This window comes from Aethalodelphis obliquidens, unplaced genomic scaffold, assembly GCF_003676395.1.
Source record: "Aethalodelphis obliquidens isolate GAN/ISIS:26980383/991018 unplaced genomic scaffold, ASM367639v1 scaffold2, whole genome shotgun sequence".
In the NCBI taxonomy this organism is placed as follows: Eukaryota; Metazoa; Chordata; class Mammalia; order Artiodactyla; family Delphinidae; genus Aethalodelphis; species Aethalodelphis obliquidens.
Genome location: NW_020837946.1, coordinates 55,316,523 through 55,331,000, shown reverse-complemented (window position 1 = coordinate 55,331,000; position 14,478 = coordinate 55,316,523). Strand labels below are relative to the sequence as shown.

General features: G+C 35.8%; 1 protein-coding gene across 1 annotated transcript in view; it reads left to right on the top strand.

Annotated features, from left to right (window-relative positions):
• The window catches only part of AGPS (alkylglycerone phosphate synthase), a 144,006-nt gene that overhangs the window by 34,126 nt on the left and 95,402 nt on the right, over positions 1-14,478 (top strand). The window contains exon 2 of the mRNA XM_027127360.1: positions 6,058-6,147. Coding sequence (XP_026983161.1) covers positions 6,058-6,147 — 90 coding nt within the window. The remainder of the gene's footprint in view (positions 1-6,057; positions 6,148-14,478) is intronic.

Sequence of the window (14,478 nt, the reverse complement as noted above, 5' to 3'; positions counted from 1 at the left end):
AGGGAGGGTGGGAGGGAGGGAGACGCAAGAGGGAAGAGATATGGGGATATATGTATATGTATAACTGATTCACTTTGTTATAAAGCAGAAACTAACACACCATTGTAAAGCAATTATACTCCAATAAAGATGTTAAAAAAAAAAAAAAAAAAGAAATGAAGGCAATGATAGCAAAGATCAATAAAACTAAAAGCTGGTTCTTTGAGAAGATAAACAAAATTGATAAACCATTAGCCAGACTCATCAAGAAAAAAAGGGAGAAGACTCAAATCAATAGAATTAGAAATGAAAAAGGAGAAGTAACAACAGACACTGCAGAAATACAAAGGATCATGAGAGATTACTACAAGCACCTATATGCCAATAAAATGGAGAACGTGGAAGAAATGGACAAATCTTTAGAAAAGCACAACCTTCCGAGACTGAACCAGGAAAAAATAGAAAATATAAACAGACCAATCAGAAGCACTGAAATAGATACTGTGATAAAAAATCTTCCAAAAAAAAAAAGCCCCAGGACCAGATGGCTTCACAGGTGAGTTCTATCAAATATTTAAAGAAGAGCTAACACCCATCCTTCTCAAACTCTTCCAAAATATAGCAGAGGGAGGAACACTCCCAAATTCATTCTACGAGGCCACCGTCTCCCTGATACCAAAACCAGACAAAGATGTCACAAAGAAAGAAAACTACAGGCCAATATCACTGATGAACATAGATGCAAAAATCCTCAACAAAACACTAGCAAACAGAATCCAACAGCATTTTAAAAGGATCATAGATCATGATCAAGTGGGGTTTATCTCAGGAATGCAGGGATTCTTCAATATATGCAAATCAGTCAATGTGATACACCATGTTAACAAATTACAGGAGAAAATCCATATGATCATCTCAATAGATGCAGAAAGAGCTTTTGACAAAATTCAACACCCATTTATGATAAAGACCCTCCAGAAAGTAGGCAGAGAGGGAACTCACCTCAACATAATAAAGGCCATATATGACAAACCCACAGCCAATGTCTTTCTCAGTGGTGAAAAACTGAAATCATTTCCACTAAGATCAGGAACAAGACAAGGTTGCCCACTCTCACCACTATTATTCAACATAGTTTTGGAAGTTTTAGCCACAGCAGTCATAGGAGAAAAAGAAATAAAAGGAATCCAAATTGGAAAAGAAGAAGTAAAGTTGTCACTGTTTGCAGATGACATGACACTGTACATAGAGAATCCCAAAGATGCTACCAGAAAACTACTAGAGCTAATCATGAACTTGGTAAAGTAGCAGGATACAAATTTAATGCACAGAAATCTCTTGCATTCCTATACACTAATGATTGAAAAATCTGAAAGAGAAATTAAGGAAACACTCCCATTTACCATTACAACAAAAAGAATAAAATACCTAGGAATAAACCTACCTAAGGAGACAAAAGACCTGTATGCAGAAAACTATAAGACACGGATGAAAGAAATTAATGACGATATAAACAGATGGAGAGATATACCATGTTCTTGTATTGGAAGAATCAACATTGTGAAAATGACTGTACTACCCAAAGCAATCTACAGATTCAGTGCAATCCCTATCAAACTACCAGTGGCATTTTTCACAGAAGTAGAACAAAAACTTTCACAGTTTGTATGTAAACACAAAAGACCCCAAGAAAGAAACACAAAGCTAGAGGAATCAGGCTCCCTGACTTCAGACTATACTACAAAGCTACAGTAATCCAGACAGTATGGTACTGGCACAAATACAGAAATATAGATCAATGGAACAGGAGAGAAAGCCCAGAGATAAACCCATGCACATATGGTCACCTTATCTTTGATAAAGGAGGTAAGAGTATACAATGGGCACAGTGTATACTTTTTTTGTTGTTTTTTTAAATTAATTGATTTATTTATGGCTGTGTTGGGTCTTTGTTGCTGTGCGTGGGCTTTTTCTAGTTGTGGCGAATGGGGGCTACTCTTTGTTGTGGTGCATGGGCTTCTTATCGTGGTGGCTTCTCTTTGTTGTGGAGCACAGGCTCGAGATGTGCGGGCTCAGTAGTTGTGGCTTGCAGGCTCTAGAGCAAGGGGTCAGTAGTTGTGATGTAGAACTTAGTTGCTCTGCGGCATGTGGGATCTTCCTGGACCAGGGCCCGAACCCGTATCCCCTGCATTGGCAGGCGGATTCTTAACCACTGTGTCTCCAGTATACAATGGAGAACAGACAGCCTCTTCCGTAAGTGGTGCTGGGGAAACTGGACAGCTGCATGTAAAAGAATGAAGTTAGAACACTGCCTAACACTATACACAAAAATAAACTCAAAATGGATTAAAGACCTAAATGTAAGGCCAGAGACTATAAAACTCTTAGAGGAAAACATAGGCAGAACACTCTATGACATAAATCACAGCAAGATCCTTTTTGACCCTCCTAGAGAAATGGAAATAAAAACAAAAATAAACAAATGGGATTTAATGAAGCTTAAAAACTTTTGCACAGCAAAGGAAATCATAAACAAGACCAAAAGAAAACCCTCAGAATGGGAGAAAATATTTGCAAATGAAGCAACTGACAAAGGATTAATCTCCAAAATATACAAGCAGCTCATGCAGCTCAATATCAATAAAACAAACAACCCAATCCAAAAATGGGCAGAAGACCTAAATAGCCATTTTTCCAAAGAACATATACAGATTGCCAACAAACACATGAAAGGATGCTCAACATCACTAATCATTAGAGAAATGCAAATCAAAAGTACAATAATGTATCACCTCACACCAGTCAGAATGGCCATCATCAAAAAATCTGCAAACAGTGAATGCTGGAGAGGGTGTTGAGAAAAGGGAACCCTGTTGCACTGTTGGTGGGAATGTAAATTGATACAGCCACTATGGAGAGCAGTATGGAGGTTCCTTAAAAAACTAAAAATAGAACTACCATATGACCCAGCAATCCCATTACTGGGCATATACCTTGAGAAAACCATAATTCAAAAAGAGTCATGTACCACAATGTTCATTGCAGCTCCATTTACAATAGCCAGGACATGGATGCAACCTAAGTGTCCCATCTACAGATGAATGGATAAAGAAGATGTGGCACATATATACAATGGAGTATTACTCAGCTATAAAAAGAAACGAAACTGAGTTATTTGTAGTGAGGTGGATGGGCCTAGAGTCTGTCATACTGAGTGAAGTAAGTGAGAAAGAGAAAAACATACCATATGCTAACACATATATATGGAATCTAAAAAAAAATAAATGTTCTAATGAACCTAGGGGCAGGACAGGATTAAAGACACAGACATAGAGAATGGACTTGAGGACACGGGGAGAGGGAAGGGTTAGCTGGGAAGAAGTGAGATAGTAGCATTGACATATATACACTACCAAATGTAAAATAGGTAGCTAGTGGGAAGCAGCCGCATAGCAAAGGAAGATCAGCTCGGTGCTTTGTGTCCAGCTAAAGGGGTGGGATAGGGAGTAGGGAGTACAGAGACACAAGAGGGAGGAGATATGGGGATACATGTATATATATAGCTGATTCACTTTGTTATACAGCAGCAAGTAACACAGCATTGTAATTCAATTATACTCCAATAAAGATGTGGAAAAAAAAATAAAACAAGTGGATTAGTGGCATGTCATTAGTCATGAGATTTTTCTGTAGAGATTTTTTCCAAAAGCTGTCTTTCAAAACCTCCCTCTATAGTGAGGTAGAATTGTGAAATAAGAAGAAAATATTGACTGATAGCTTATAACAGGCTCATCTACAAATCTAATCTCTGGATTTGTTACTCTTTAAGATGTTTTTGAGGGCTTCCCTGGTGGCTCAGTTGTTTAGAATCTGCCTGCCAATGCAGGGGTTACGAGTTCAATCCCTGGTCGGGGAAGATCCTGCATGCGGCAGAGCAACTAAGCCCGTGTGCCACAACTACTCTGCCCGTGCGTCACAAATACTGAAGCCTGCACGCCCTAGAGCCCGTGCTGCACAAAAAGAGAAGCCACCGCAATGAGAAGCCTGTGCACTGCAACGAAGAGTAGCCCCCGCTCACCACAACTAGAGAAAGCCCACACGCAGCAACAAAGACCCAATGCGGCAATAAATAAATAGATCAATCGATCGATCAAGATGTATTTGAACAATATGTTTTTGTACAGGAAATATAGTTTTTATTGTTAGCAAACTCTAATTTTAAAGAGAGCATTCCTAGTTTCTTTTTAATTTTATGTATAGATGGGTATTTCATTACACAATTAATGACTGTATTTGGTTCATTTGTATCGTGTTAGTGTTCTACTTGTTTGAAAAGCCCTTGAACTGGAAGAAGATTTATGGTTGTAATAAAAAATTTGCTTGCTGGTCAGTAGTCATTTTCTTCCTTGAGAATTATGGAGAATTAGAACACTTTTTATTTTTTATTTATTCAGTTGTTTCTTTGGCTGTGTTGGGTCTTCGTTGCTGCACGTGGGCTTTCTCTGGTTGAGGCGAGCAGGGGCTACTCTTCATTGCGGTGCGTGGGCTTCTCACTGTGGTGGCTTCTCTTGCTGAACTCTGGCTCTAGGCATGAGGGCTTCAGTAGTTGTGGCACGTGGGCTCAGTAGTTGTGGCTCACAGGCTCTAGAGCACAGGCTCAGTAGTTTTGGCGCACGGACTTAGTTGCTCCGTGGCATGTGGGATCTTCCCGGACCCGGGCATGAACCCGTGTCCCCTGCATCAGCAGGCGGACTCTCAACTGCTGCGCCACCAGGGAAGCCCTGGCAGGTGGATTTTTAACCACTCTGCCACCAGGGAATCCCTGGAACACTTTTTAATAGTACATCTTTGTTTATTTTGAAATTTCGTTAAAAAATTGAGGTAAAATTGACGTGTAACATTATACTAGTTTTAGGTGTACAGCTTAGTGATTCTAATTTGTGTATATTGTGAATTTTTCACCATAATAAGTCTAGTTAACATTCATCAGCACACATAGTTACAGAGTTCTTCTTTATGATGTATTTTCAAGTATTTTCATCATAAACTACAGTCATTGAATTTGCAGTAAGAAGATTCACCATCAGTTTATTTCAGTGGCCCAAGTATACTAGGGCACCATGCTAAAGTATGTATTAAATGCTGACACAGTAGTTCGGTGTGGTTGCTTATTGTGTTCTGCATGCGTCCAAACCAATCTAATTCTTTTGTAATATGTAAAATTGAATGAGTGAGTGATTGATTTTGATGAAAACGATTTTTAAAACTATGAAATACTGGCATTTTGGAAATTAAAGATAACATTGTTTTGGAACATTGAAAACTGGTATGGTCATTAACTGTTATGTTAATGTTAATATATAGATCAAGGTAGTTGTTGGCATTTACATGGAAGTTAAAGGATTTAGAATGTTTGTAAACCCAGTGTTCAGATTTTTAATCTACTTTATTGAAAGTGCCTGCTACTGGCAGTGTCAATGCTAGTGAACCTACTTTGTAAATTGGTCTTTTTCATTCTAGTGGAAGATTAATAATTGCGATTTTTCTAATATATGAAAAAACTTGTTTCCTGTTAAGTGAATTTTTTTTCCAGTTTTATTTATTTATTTATTTTTTAAACATCTTTATTGGGGTATAATTTTTTTTTTTAAACATCTTTATTGGGGTATAATTGCTTTACAATGGTGTGTTAGTTTCTGCTTTACTGTTCAGTGAATTTTATTTTAGTTGCAAAATATTTTAGGCTGTCATATAATATAAACTCAGTAACATGCAAAATGAAGCATGTTTGTACTCTAAGAATATTTTTCTCCTTCTTCTTCCTTTTTCCTTTGAATGCATTAAATTTAGTGGTTGTAGCCCTTTGTGAAGCAGGTGCTGCTCATCAGAGTGATTCTATATTTAGAAATATTAATGTATAGACATTTTAATATATATTCATTTTATTTAAAGCAACATAATATTAGTGGAATAAGGTCTTCTGTTAAATGATTGTGAAAATTAATAGTCAATGATACAGTGTTCAGTTTTGAGATGTTTAGTATAGATCTCATTTATGTGTATTTTTCTGCTTATTAGGCAAGAAGTTATGAAATGGAATGGATGGGGATATAATGATTCCAGGTTCTTCTTCAATAAGAAAGGACAAGTTGAGTTGACTGGGAAAAGGTAACTTTTTTTCTTTGTTTTATTCCTTTTATTTCTCTTTCTCTGAAAAATCTTAAACGTAAATATAATGTTAAATAATAGACATACATATAAAATAGAATAATAGAATGACTCCCCCCTTGATTTAAAAGTTATTAACATTTTGCCATAATTGCTTTTCTTTTTCTGTTATGTATCAAATTCTGACATTGTCATGTCACTTCTAAATATTTATATATGTATCCCTTAAAAAATAAGGACCTAATATAACCAATCATATAATACTATTATCATACTCCCCCAAATAACAGAAATTTTATATCTGATTATTCACATTCACATTTCTCTGTCTAAATAATATCATTCTATAGGTAGTTTGAATAGGATCCAAAAAGGTTTGCAGTTACCCACCATCTAATCCGCATGACATTGGCTTGTTCAAAGTAACTCTTTGTTTAAGACTGGAAGTATAATTTTGGTTGGGTTATTATGGAAGGTGAACATTATGGAAGGTCCTTGTGAATATAAATAGTATTTTTAAAATTAGTTTTCTGAGGTATATTAGAGAAGAAGTGATGAAGAGAGATCAGTCATTTGTGTGGTAACTTTCACATTCTGAAATATTTTTGGTAATAATGTTGATACGAATTCTAAAGAATATTTGTATTGTTACTGTTCCAGATGTAGACAGAATTGTAAAATGAGTTCTTAATTGATTTTAAGTAACACTGACCCTGCTGAAGCTGGTGTTTTGGGTTTGTCTATTGAATTTTGATATAACTTGGAAGGACAGTGAGTACAAATACAAAATTTTTAAATGTGGCTCTAAAAATAAATTAAAAATTGAGACTAGGTAAAAATTGGATTAGGTATATCATGAATCTGTTCCAGTATTTCACTTTGACTTCATATCTATTGGGCATTAATATACTTGTTTTTAAAACAAGTATATGGTATATCAGTATACTGAAATACCAGCAAGAAAAGTTTTCTTTGGAGAAATTCTTTTTCTTTACAACATAACCATTCCATTTTTGTTTTTAACTTAAACGTACTTCGTACCTGAAAAAAAACCTCAGGAATGGTAATTAGTAACTAATTTTAATGAAGGTGTGAAGGTATACAATTTACATTTGCTTTTTAATAGGAAAAATAATTATCTGCATTCTCATTCCCATTCTTTAGTGTGACTGGACAGCATGTTGGTGGAGACTTAGTTGAGAAATTGTGTAATTCAGGTAGAAGGAATTTCTAGTTAAAATTAAATTTACCAGTGTTCTAAACATTGAGTGTTTTATGTTTTAAATAGAATAATGTCTAATACAGTAGAAACTTGTCATGTAGAGATTGGCTTTACAGAATCTTCATGGGGGAAAGAGTGAATCTTCTGAACTTAGAAAACCAACTTTCTCTCTTCTTAGATACTGTCTTCATTTCTCTCTTTCTCTCTCTCTGGACCTTGAAGTTATAGCATCTTTGTTTTATGTGAGGGGGCAAATAGGCACTTGTGCACTGTGCCATTGAAAGCATAAGATACCTACTGTCTTCTGTAGGGTACTGTAGGCTATGGATTTGTTTATGTTAGCAGTGTATGTGTGTGAAGTGAATGATTAGTCATAGGAAGTGTCACAATTATTTATACCTTAGTGTATGAACCCTTATACCATGGGTTTAGAATCTGGCTCTTATTTTGGGTGTTCTGGCACTTGGCTTGCCAATTTTCCCAGAGAGGATCAGATTGTAGGTGGCTGATACATGTGTGACACTCATAAGATACTAAAAGAAAATTAGAACCCCAGTGTGTTCACTTATGATTAGATTATTTCTTTTTTAGGATGTAGAACACTTGTTAATGCCCTTCCTGATATTAAGATATGTAGAAAATAAAATTTGTAATTTATATATTGTTTGGAGAGCATAAATTCAGAGCAAAGGGAATTCAGTGGTCTTGAGAGAGATTTTTATCCAGGTTGTAGTAGAATTCGAGAATTTTTCCATTGACTTTAGACTTTGGAAGATTACTGCTGCTGCCCGTACAACCAGAATGGATTTCTTAAAGGCCTCATTTCTTTGCACTGTTGACTGCTGAGTCCAAGTCCAGTGGGGGAGAGGGGAAGAGAACAAGGGTACGTCTGACTGGCAGAGCCTGCAAGGGTAACCTTTGCTTCCTACTGAATTATCCATTATCCAGAGGGTAATTCTGCAAACACAGAATTGGAATTTAAATGTTCTAGGATTAAATATGTTATACATAACCTATTTAATAACTGAAACCAAATAACTAAATAATATTCACTTCTCATTTTGGTGCTTCCAGAAGCACCATTATCTTGCCACAGACAGGATAATAAACTGGATTGAATTGGATCATAGCTTTCTCTATATCTAGTCTAGTTTCCTAGGGCTAATGATTGAATTAGTAGATTTCTCTGATTTTTTTTTATCAGAAAACATTTAGAAATATTATTTAAGATAATAATAGCTATTACTTATTGAGCTCCTACTGAGTTACCTTAAAATAACCCTAAGTGGGTAGTGATATGTTCTTAGAAATAATCAGGAGATTGAGGATGAGAGAGGTTAAGTAGCTTACTTGAGGTCAGCTGTGCAGTGGGAAATTGTGATTAAAAAACAAGTGTTTTAAGCTTCATTTTTGTGCTCGTTCTATTATACTGTGCTAATGAGGTACCATACTCATCCATTGTATTGATTTTATTCTCTTTCCAGTCTCTGGAAGCACTTTACAGGAGGCTTCTACACTCTATACACCGGTACAGTAGAGTTAGTCATATTGTAAAAAGTTAACCTATGGCAAAAGTTTCTATTGCTCCAGAGGAACATGAAGGGCAGAAGCGTAAGAAGGTTGTGATATTCCTAAAAGAGAAAATGGAATTTGTGACTAGAAAGGATGAGTACAAGAAAACAATATGAATTCACCATGTTGTATTAATAATATTAGATTTTAAGGCCAGTTTTTGAAATTCTTTGTAAAGACTTTCTATTCCAGCATTGTAGTGGACTGAACAAATATAGACCCTTTGCCCTCTATAACCAGGTAGAAAACATGGATAAAATACTACAAGAAAGAAATAATAACAGAGCTGGAAAGAAAGAAAGGGAAATCCTTAGGTGCCAGAAACTAAGAGTGACTCTCAGTGAAAATTTATGGGGGGGTTCCCCTATTTTTGATCCACCGAACATTGAAAAGGTAGAAAATTTTTATGAGTAAATGTGGTTGGTTGTCTGTATATATTTTGGGGAGGGTAACTTTGGCATTTCAAACCCAACCATTAAATTAGAAGCAGTTATAAGCTATTAACAGATGTCAGGGAAAAATCATAAGTTTTTCCCTGAGCACAGTCTGTTTTCTGAACAGACTTGTAATTTGTCAGTTTATAAATCCCTAGGTTTATAATCTTGCAATTCTTATTCCTCCTAGATATAGATGAATTGAGTCCTCCTAGGTTTAAGCAGCAGAAGGCAGTACTTCAGATCTAATGCTATATAGATTTCTATAAATAAAAAAATTTGAAAAGTGTCATTATTCTTTGACTTTAAAAGCATTATACATTAGTTGGTGCTTTCAAGGTACAAGTTAGTGATTAGGTAGAGAGAATTTGTTTGGGTTTGTTGTACTTTGTATTTTCAGTGGCATAATTTTTAAAGTTTTACCTCCTATAAAAAGCTATTAAATTGGTTAGCAATTGTGGAACTCACTGAGCATAGATGGTTGCGTCTACTAATATTTTGCTGCCTCTGTGCACTGCCCCAGAGTGAGTCACCTTGTCTTTAGTCACCTTAAATCCTGATGTGCACTTGCTTCTTGGGTATTTATGTCCACAGAGTTTTCTTTCCATTATACACTGATTTCATTGGTTTTGAAAGTTTGCTCTGGTTCTGTATCTTCTACAATATAGTCTACTTTGATCTTAAGAAAAGGTGGTAAATTGACCTCACCTTATATTTTACAACAAAAACCATTTCTTAAAGTTCTCAAACCAGTCTTCAGTTGTGGTAAAGATCTATTCAGTGGTCACCCTGTTTCAACAGTTCGTATGGGCATTTGGCTTTCTGGTAGAAGTTGCATGTTTCCTGCCCATATGTTCACCATACAAATTAAATGTCTTTGTAGCTTTGAGTAAACGAGGTTGTAAGTTTCTTAAGAACAGGAGTCATATTGTAGTACCAATTCTGTGTGTCCTGCAATGCTTAGTACAGTCTTATGAGTGTTAAATAAATGCTTATTTATAGTTCTGGATGTAAATCCAAATTATTTTGCTGTAAGAATCAAGTCATTCCAAAGGTGTTTCTTATGTTAAATACCTCTAATTCCTTTAACTTTATGTTTCTTTTCCATTCATTTACTTTTTTGATTTCAGAGTTTTCTCCTTTACCTCATGATATTTTATGAGATTTTGGGGGCCCTTGGCAGTATGCTAGGCTTTATGATTATTAAGTCAAGCTTCTTTTACTGTTTTTCAAATCCCAGGGCATTAGGTGCAAGAAAAAGTGCAATTGAAAAGCTTTCATTCTTACGTGGAACTCTTTTTGAACTGTGTTAAGTTTTATGCGGGAATTATAGATAATGGAGCAAAGTCTTAAATCCAAGGTTCTGCGAAATAAGATATTTCTTCAGAGTCTGAAATATTGTGCATTCAGATGTAGAAGTATATTCTGGTTATCTTAATGGTAGAATGTAGGTTTTTTGCACATGACAGTAATACCAACCTTGTATCTCTTGGTTCAAGTGTCCTGAAGGGGGGTTGCCTTTTTATTTTATGGGTAATGTTACTTGTGAATTAAGGGATTCACAAAGGTCCTAATATTATCCTTCCGTGAATATTAAGAGTCTCCTATATATGACAGAGACCCAAAGTAATTGTATGGTTAAAATATAAGGGCCCAGGATTAAAACCTAATATTTCCAAATTGGCCTTTTTATAGGACATTATAACACGTAGTAGCATATGTGTTATAACCAATTTCCCAGAATTTATACTTTTACTGTCAGGTAAGATGAAGAAAATTTTATATGCTGAATGTCTTAAGTTGTTTTAGCTGTGAGTCTTATACTTTCTTTCATTCCAATTTCTTTAAATTTATGAAAAAGGTATTATTATATAATACTTTAAATATTCCATTTCAGTTTGAATGTTAGCACTTGTGATTTTATAATATAAAAAAGAGGAACTCGTTGAATAAAACATACTTGTTTATTTTTTTCATTCCACTATTATTTTTGTTTTGCTAACCTTTATGTAAAGATTTATTTGAGAATTTTAGATGGTATTTTTGTTACATAATATGAAGTCATCATAAGAGGTGACATCCTTTCAGCCAATGCCGTGTAACTGTTAAAATTACATGACAAAATGAGTGGTTTTTGTCACTTCCAATTAAAAATTCCTTTGGATAGGGCACACCACTGGCTCCTTTAATATTGAATTCTGTATTATAAACATATATTTAATTTCAGTACAGAATTTATATATTACACACTGATTCCCCCCCCCCCCACTTTGGCTATCTTTGTGAAGTCAAAGTAAACTTCTGAGGCTAGTTGCTAAAAGCTTTTGCAGTTATTCAAGCTCTGATGAAATGAGGGGGAAATAATCTTGAGCAAAAGTATTACACTTTGAACATTTTATTTTATTTTATTTTATTTTGGCTGTGTTGGGTCTTCGTTACTGTTCATGGGCTTTCTGTAGTTGTGGCGAGTGGGGGCTACTCTTTGTTGAGGTGTGCGGGCTTCTCATTGTGGTGGCTTCTCGTTCCGGAGCACGGGCTCTAGGTGCGCAGGCTTCAGTACCTGTGGCACGTGGGCTCAGTAGTTGTGGCTCACGGCTCCAGAGCACAGGCTCAATAGTTGTGGCGCACAAGCTTAGTTGTTCCTCAACATGTGGGATCTTCCCGGACCAGGGCTCGAACCTGTGTCCCCTGAATTGGCAGGCAGATTCTTAACCACTGGGCCGCCAGGGAAGTCCCTTGAACATTTTGAATAACTTGTACAACATAGATGTTAAGACCAATATATAGTCTATTCTGGTTTGTTTTCGGTATTGGTTTAATTGTTCTTTGATCTGGAATAGATAGTGACTACTAGAGTATCTCTTCTTTTCTTCATTTAAACACACACTTTTCTCCATTAAACACAAAAATAAAAATAGCTTTGAGGACTTAAATGGCCATCTTGGAAAAAAATTACTTCTGACCTTACTTCATACCAAATACAAAGATCAATTCCAGATAGGTTATAGACCTAAATACATAAGCTAAAACTATAAAATTGCTAGAAGAATATACAGAATGTCTTTCTGAATTTGAGGTAGGCAAAAAGCAGAGAACTAAAAGCATTAATATAAGGAAAAGGTGAATCAGCATTAAAATACAGAACTTCTTTTCATCAAACGACTCCTTTAAGGGCTTCCCTGGTGGCGCAGTGGTTGAGAGTCAGCCTGCCGATGCAGGGGATGCAGGTTCGTGCCCCGGTCCAGGAAGATTCCACATGCCGCGGAGCGGCTGGGCCCGTGAGCCATGGCCGCTGAGCCTGCGCGTCTGGAGCCCGTGCTCCGCAACGGGAGAGGCCACAACAGTGAGAGGCCCGTGTACCGCAAAAAAAAAAAAAAAAAAAAAAAAAGACTCCTTTAAGAGAGTGAAAAGACAAATCACAGAGTGAGAGAAAATATTTAATACATACATCCTTGATTTCAGAATATATAGAGAATTCTTATACATCAATAAAAACATAATAATAATAAATGAGTAAAAATGAACTGGCATTGAAAACAGGATATCTAAATGGACAATAGATATATGAATAGAAGTTCAATTTCTTGAGTAATCAGTGAAATTCAAATTAATATTGTCAAGAGATTACCAATAGAATGTCTCATAATGAAAATAACTACAATACCAGGTATGGAGAGGATGTGGAACGAGTAGAACTCTTTATACATTGCTGGCTGTTAACATCTTGGAAAGCTATCTGCCAGCACCTCCTAAAGCTAAACATATGCATAGACTGTGGCCTAGGAGCTCCACCCTAGTTATATAGCTATCTGAAACATGTGATATGTGATCTTCAGAAAACAAGTTCAAGAACCTCCCTGCACATACCAAAAACTGTAAACAACTCTATTTTCTGTCACCAATACAATGGATAAAGTAATTATGCTATACTCACACAGCGGAATTAAGCCATGGAAATGAATGAACTGCAACTACGTACACAAACATAGATGACTCTCACAAATATAATATTGAACAAAAGAAAGCAGACAGAAAAAGTACATTTTATATGATTTCATTTATATAAAGTTAACAAGATAGTTGTTCCTTTGGTGTGGGGAAAGGTGATAATGCCTGGAAAGGGGCAAGGAGGGGGATATTTCTGGGGTGCTGGTAATGTTCTATTTCTGGATCTGCATGCTGATTACATGGGAGGTTTACTTTGTAAAAATTCATTCAGCTATACACTTACTTTTTGTATGCATGTTATACTTCAATGTTTTGTAAATAAAATATTTATAAAATTAAACAAAGATAAAACAGCCATAATATAGTATAGTTTTATTTGGCTGTTCTGTCATCATGGCAGGGAGAGGGAAGTAGAGTAGTTGCAAGAACATTATAGTGAAAAAAATTACCGAATATAGCTACCATGATTTTATAAATATTCATTAATAAAGAATTTTAGAATAATGATCTCACTTGTAATGATGGTAAGGAAAGAATCAGACTAGAGGCAGCATCATATAGTATTTAAGAGCACAGACTTATTTATTACTTATTTAACCTTATTTATTTATTTATTTTTTGCGGTATGTGGGCCTCTCACTGTTGTGGCCTCTCCCGTTGCGGAGCACAGGCTCCGGATGCGCAGGCTCAGTGGCCATGGCTCACGGGCCCAGCCGCTCCGCAGCATGTGGGATCCTCCCAGACTGGGGCACAAACCTGTGTCCCCTACATCAGCAGGTGGACTCTCAACCACTGTGCCACCAGGGAAGCCCCATCTTGGGGTTCTTATTGATTGCCTTTTCTCTTGATTATAGATCACACTTTCTTGTTTGTTTATGTCTGGTAATTTTGAAATGTATCTTGGACATTGTTAATGATATGTTGTAGAAACCCTGGATTCTGTTACATTCTTCTGAAGAGGCTTCTTTTTTTTTTTTTTTAAACCAAGCAATTAACTTGACTCATCTCAAGTTTCCTTCTTTGGTGGCGAGGAGCTGAATAATCTGTTCCGTTTTTTTTTTTTTTTTTTTAATTTTATTTAATTTAATTTTATTTTTTTTTAACATCTTTATTGGAGTATAATTGCTTTACAATGGTATGTTAGTTTCAGCTTCA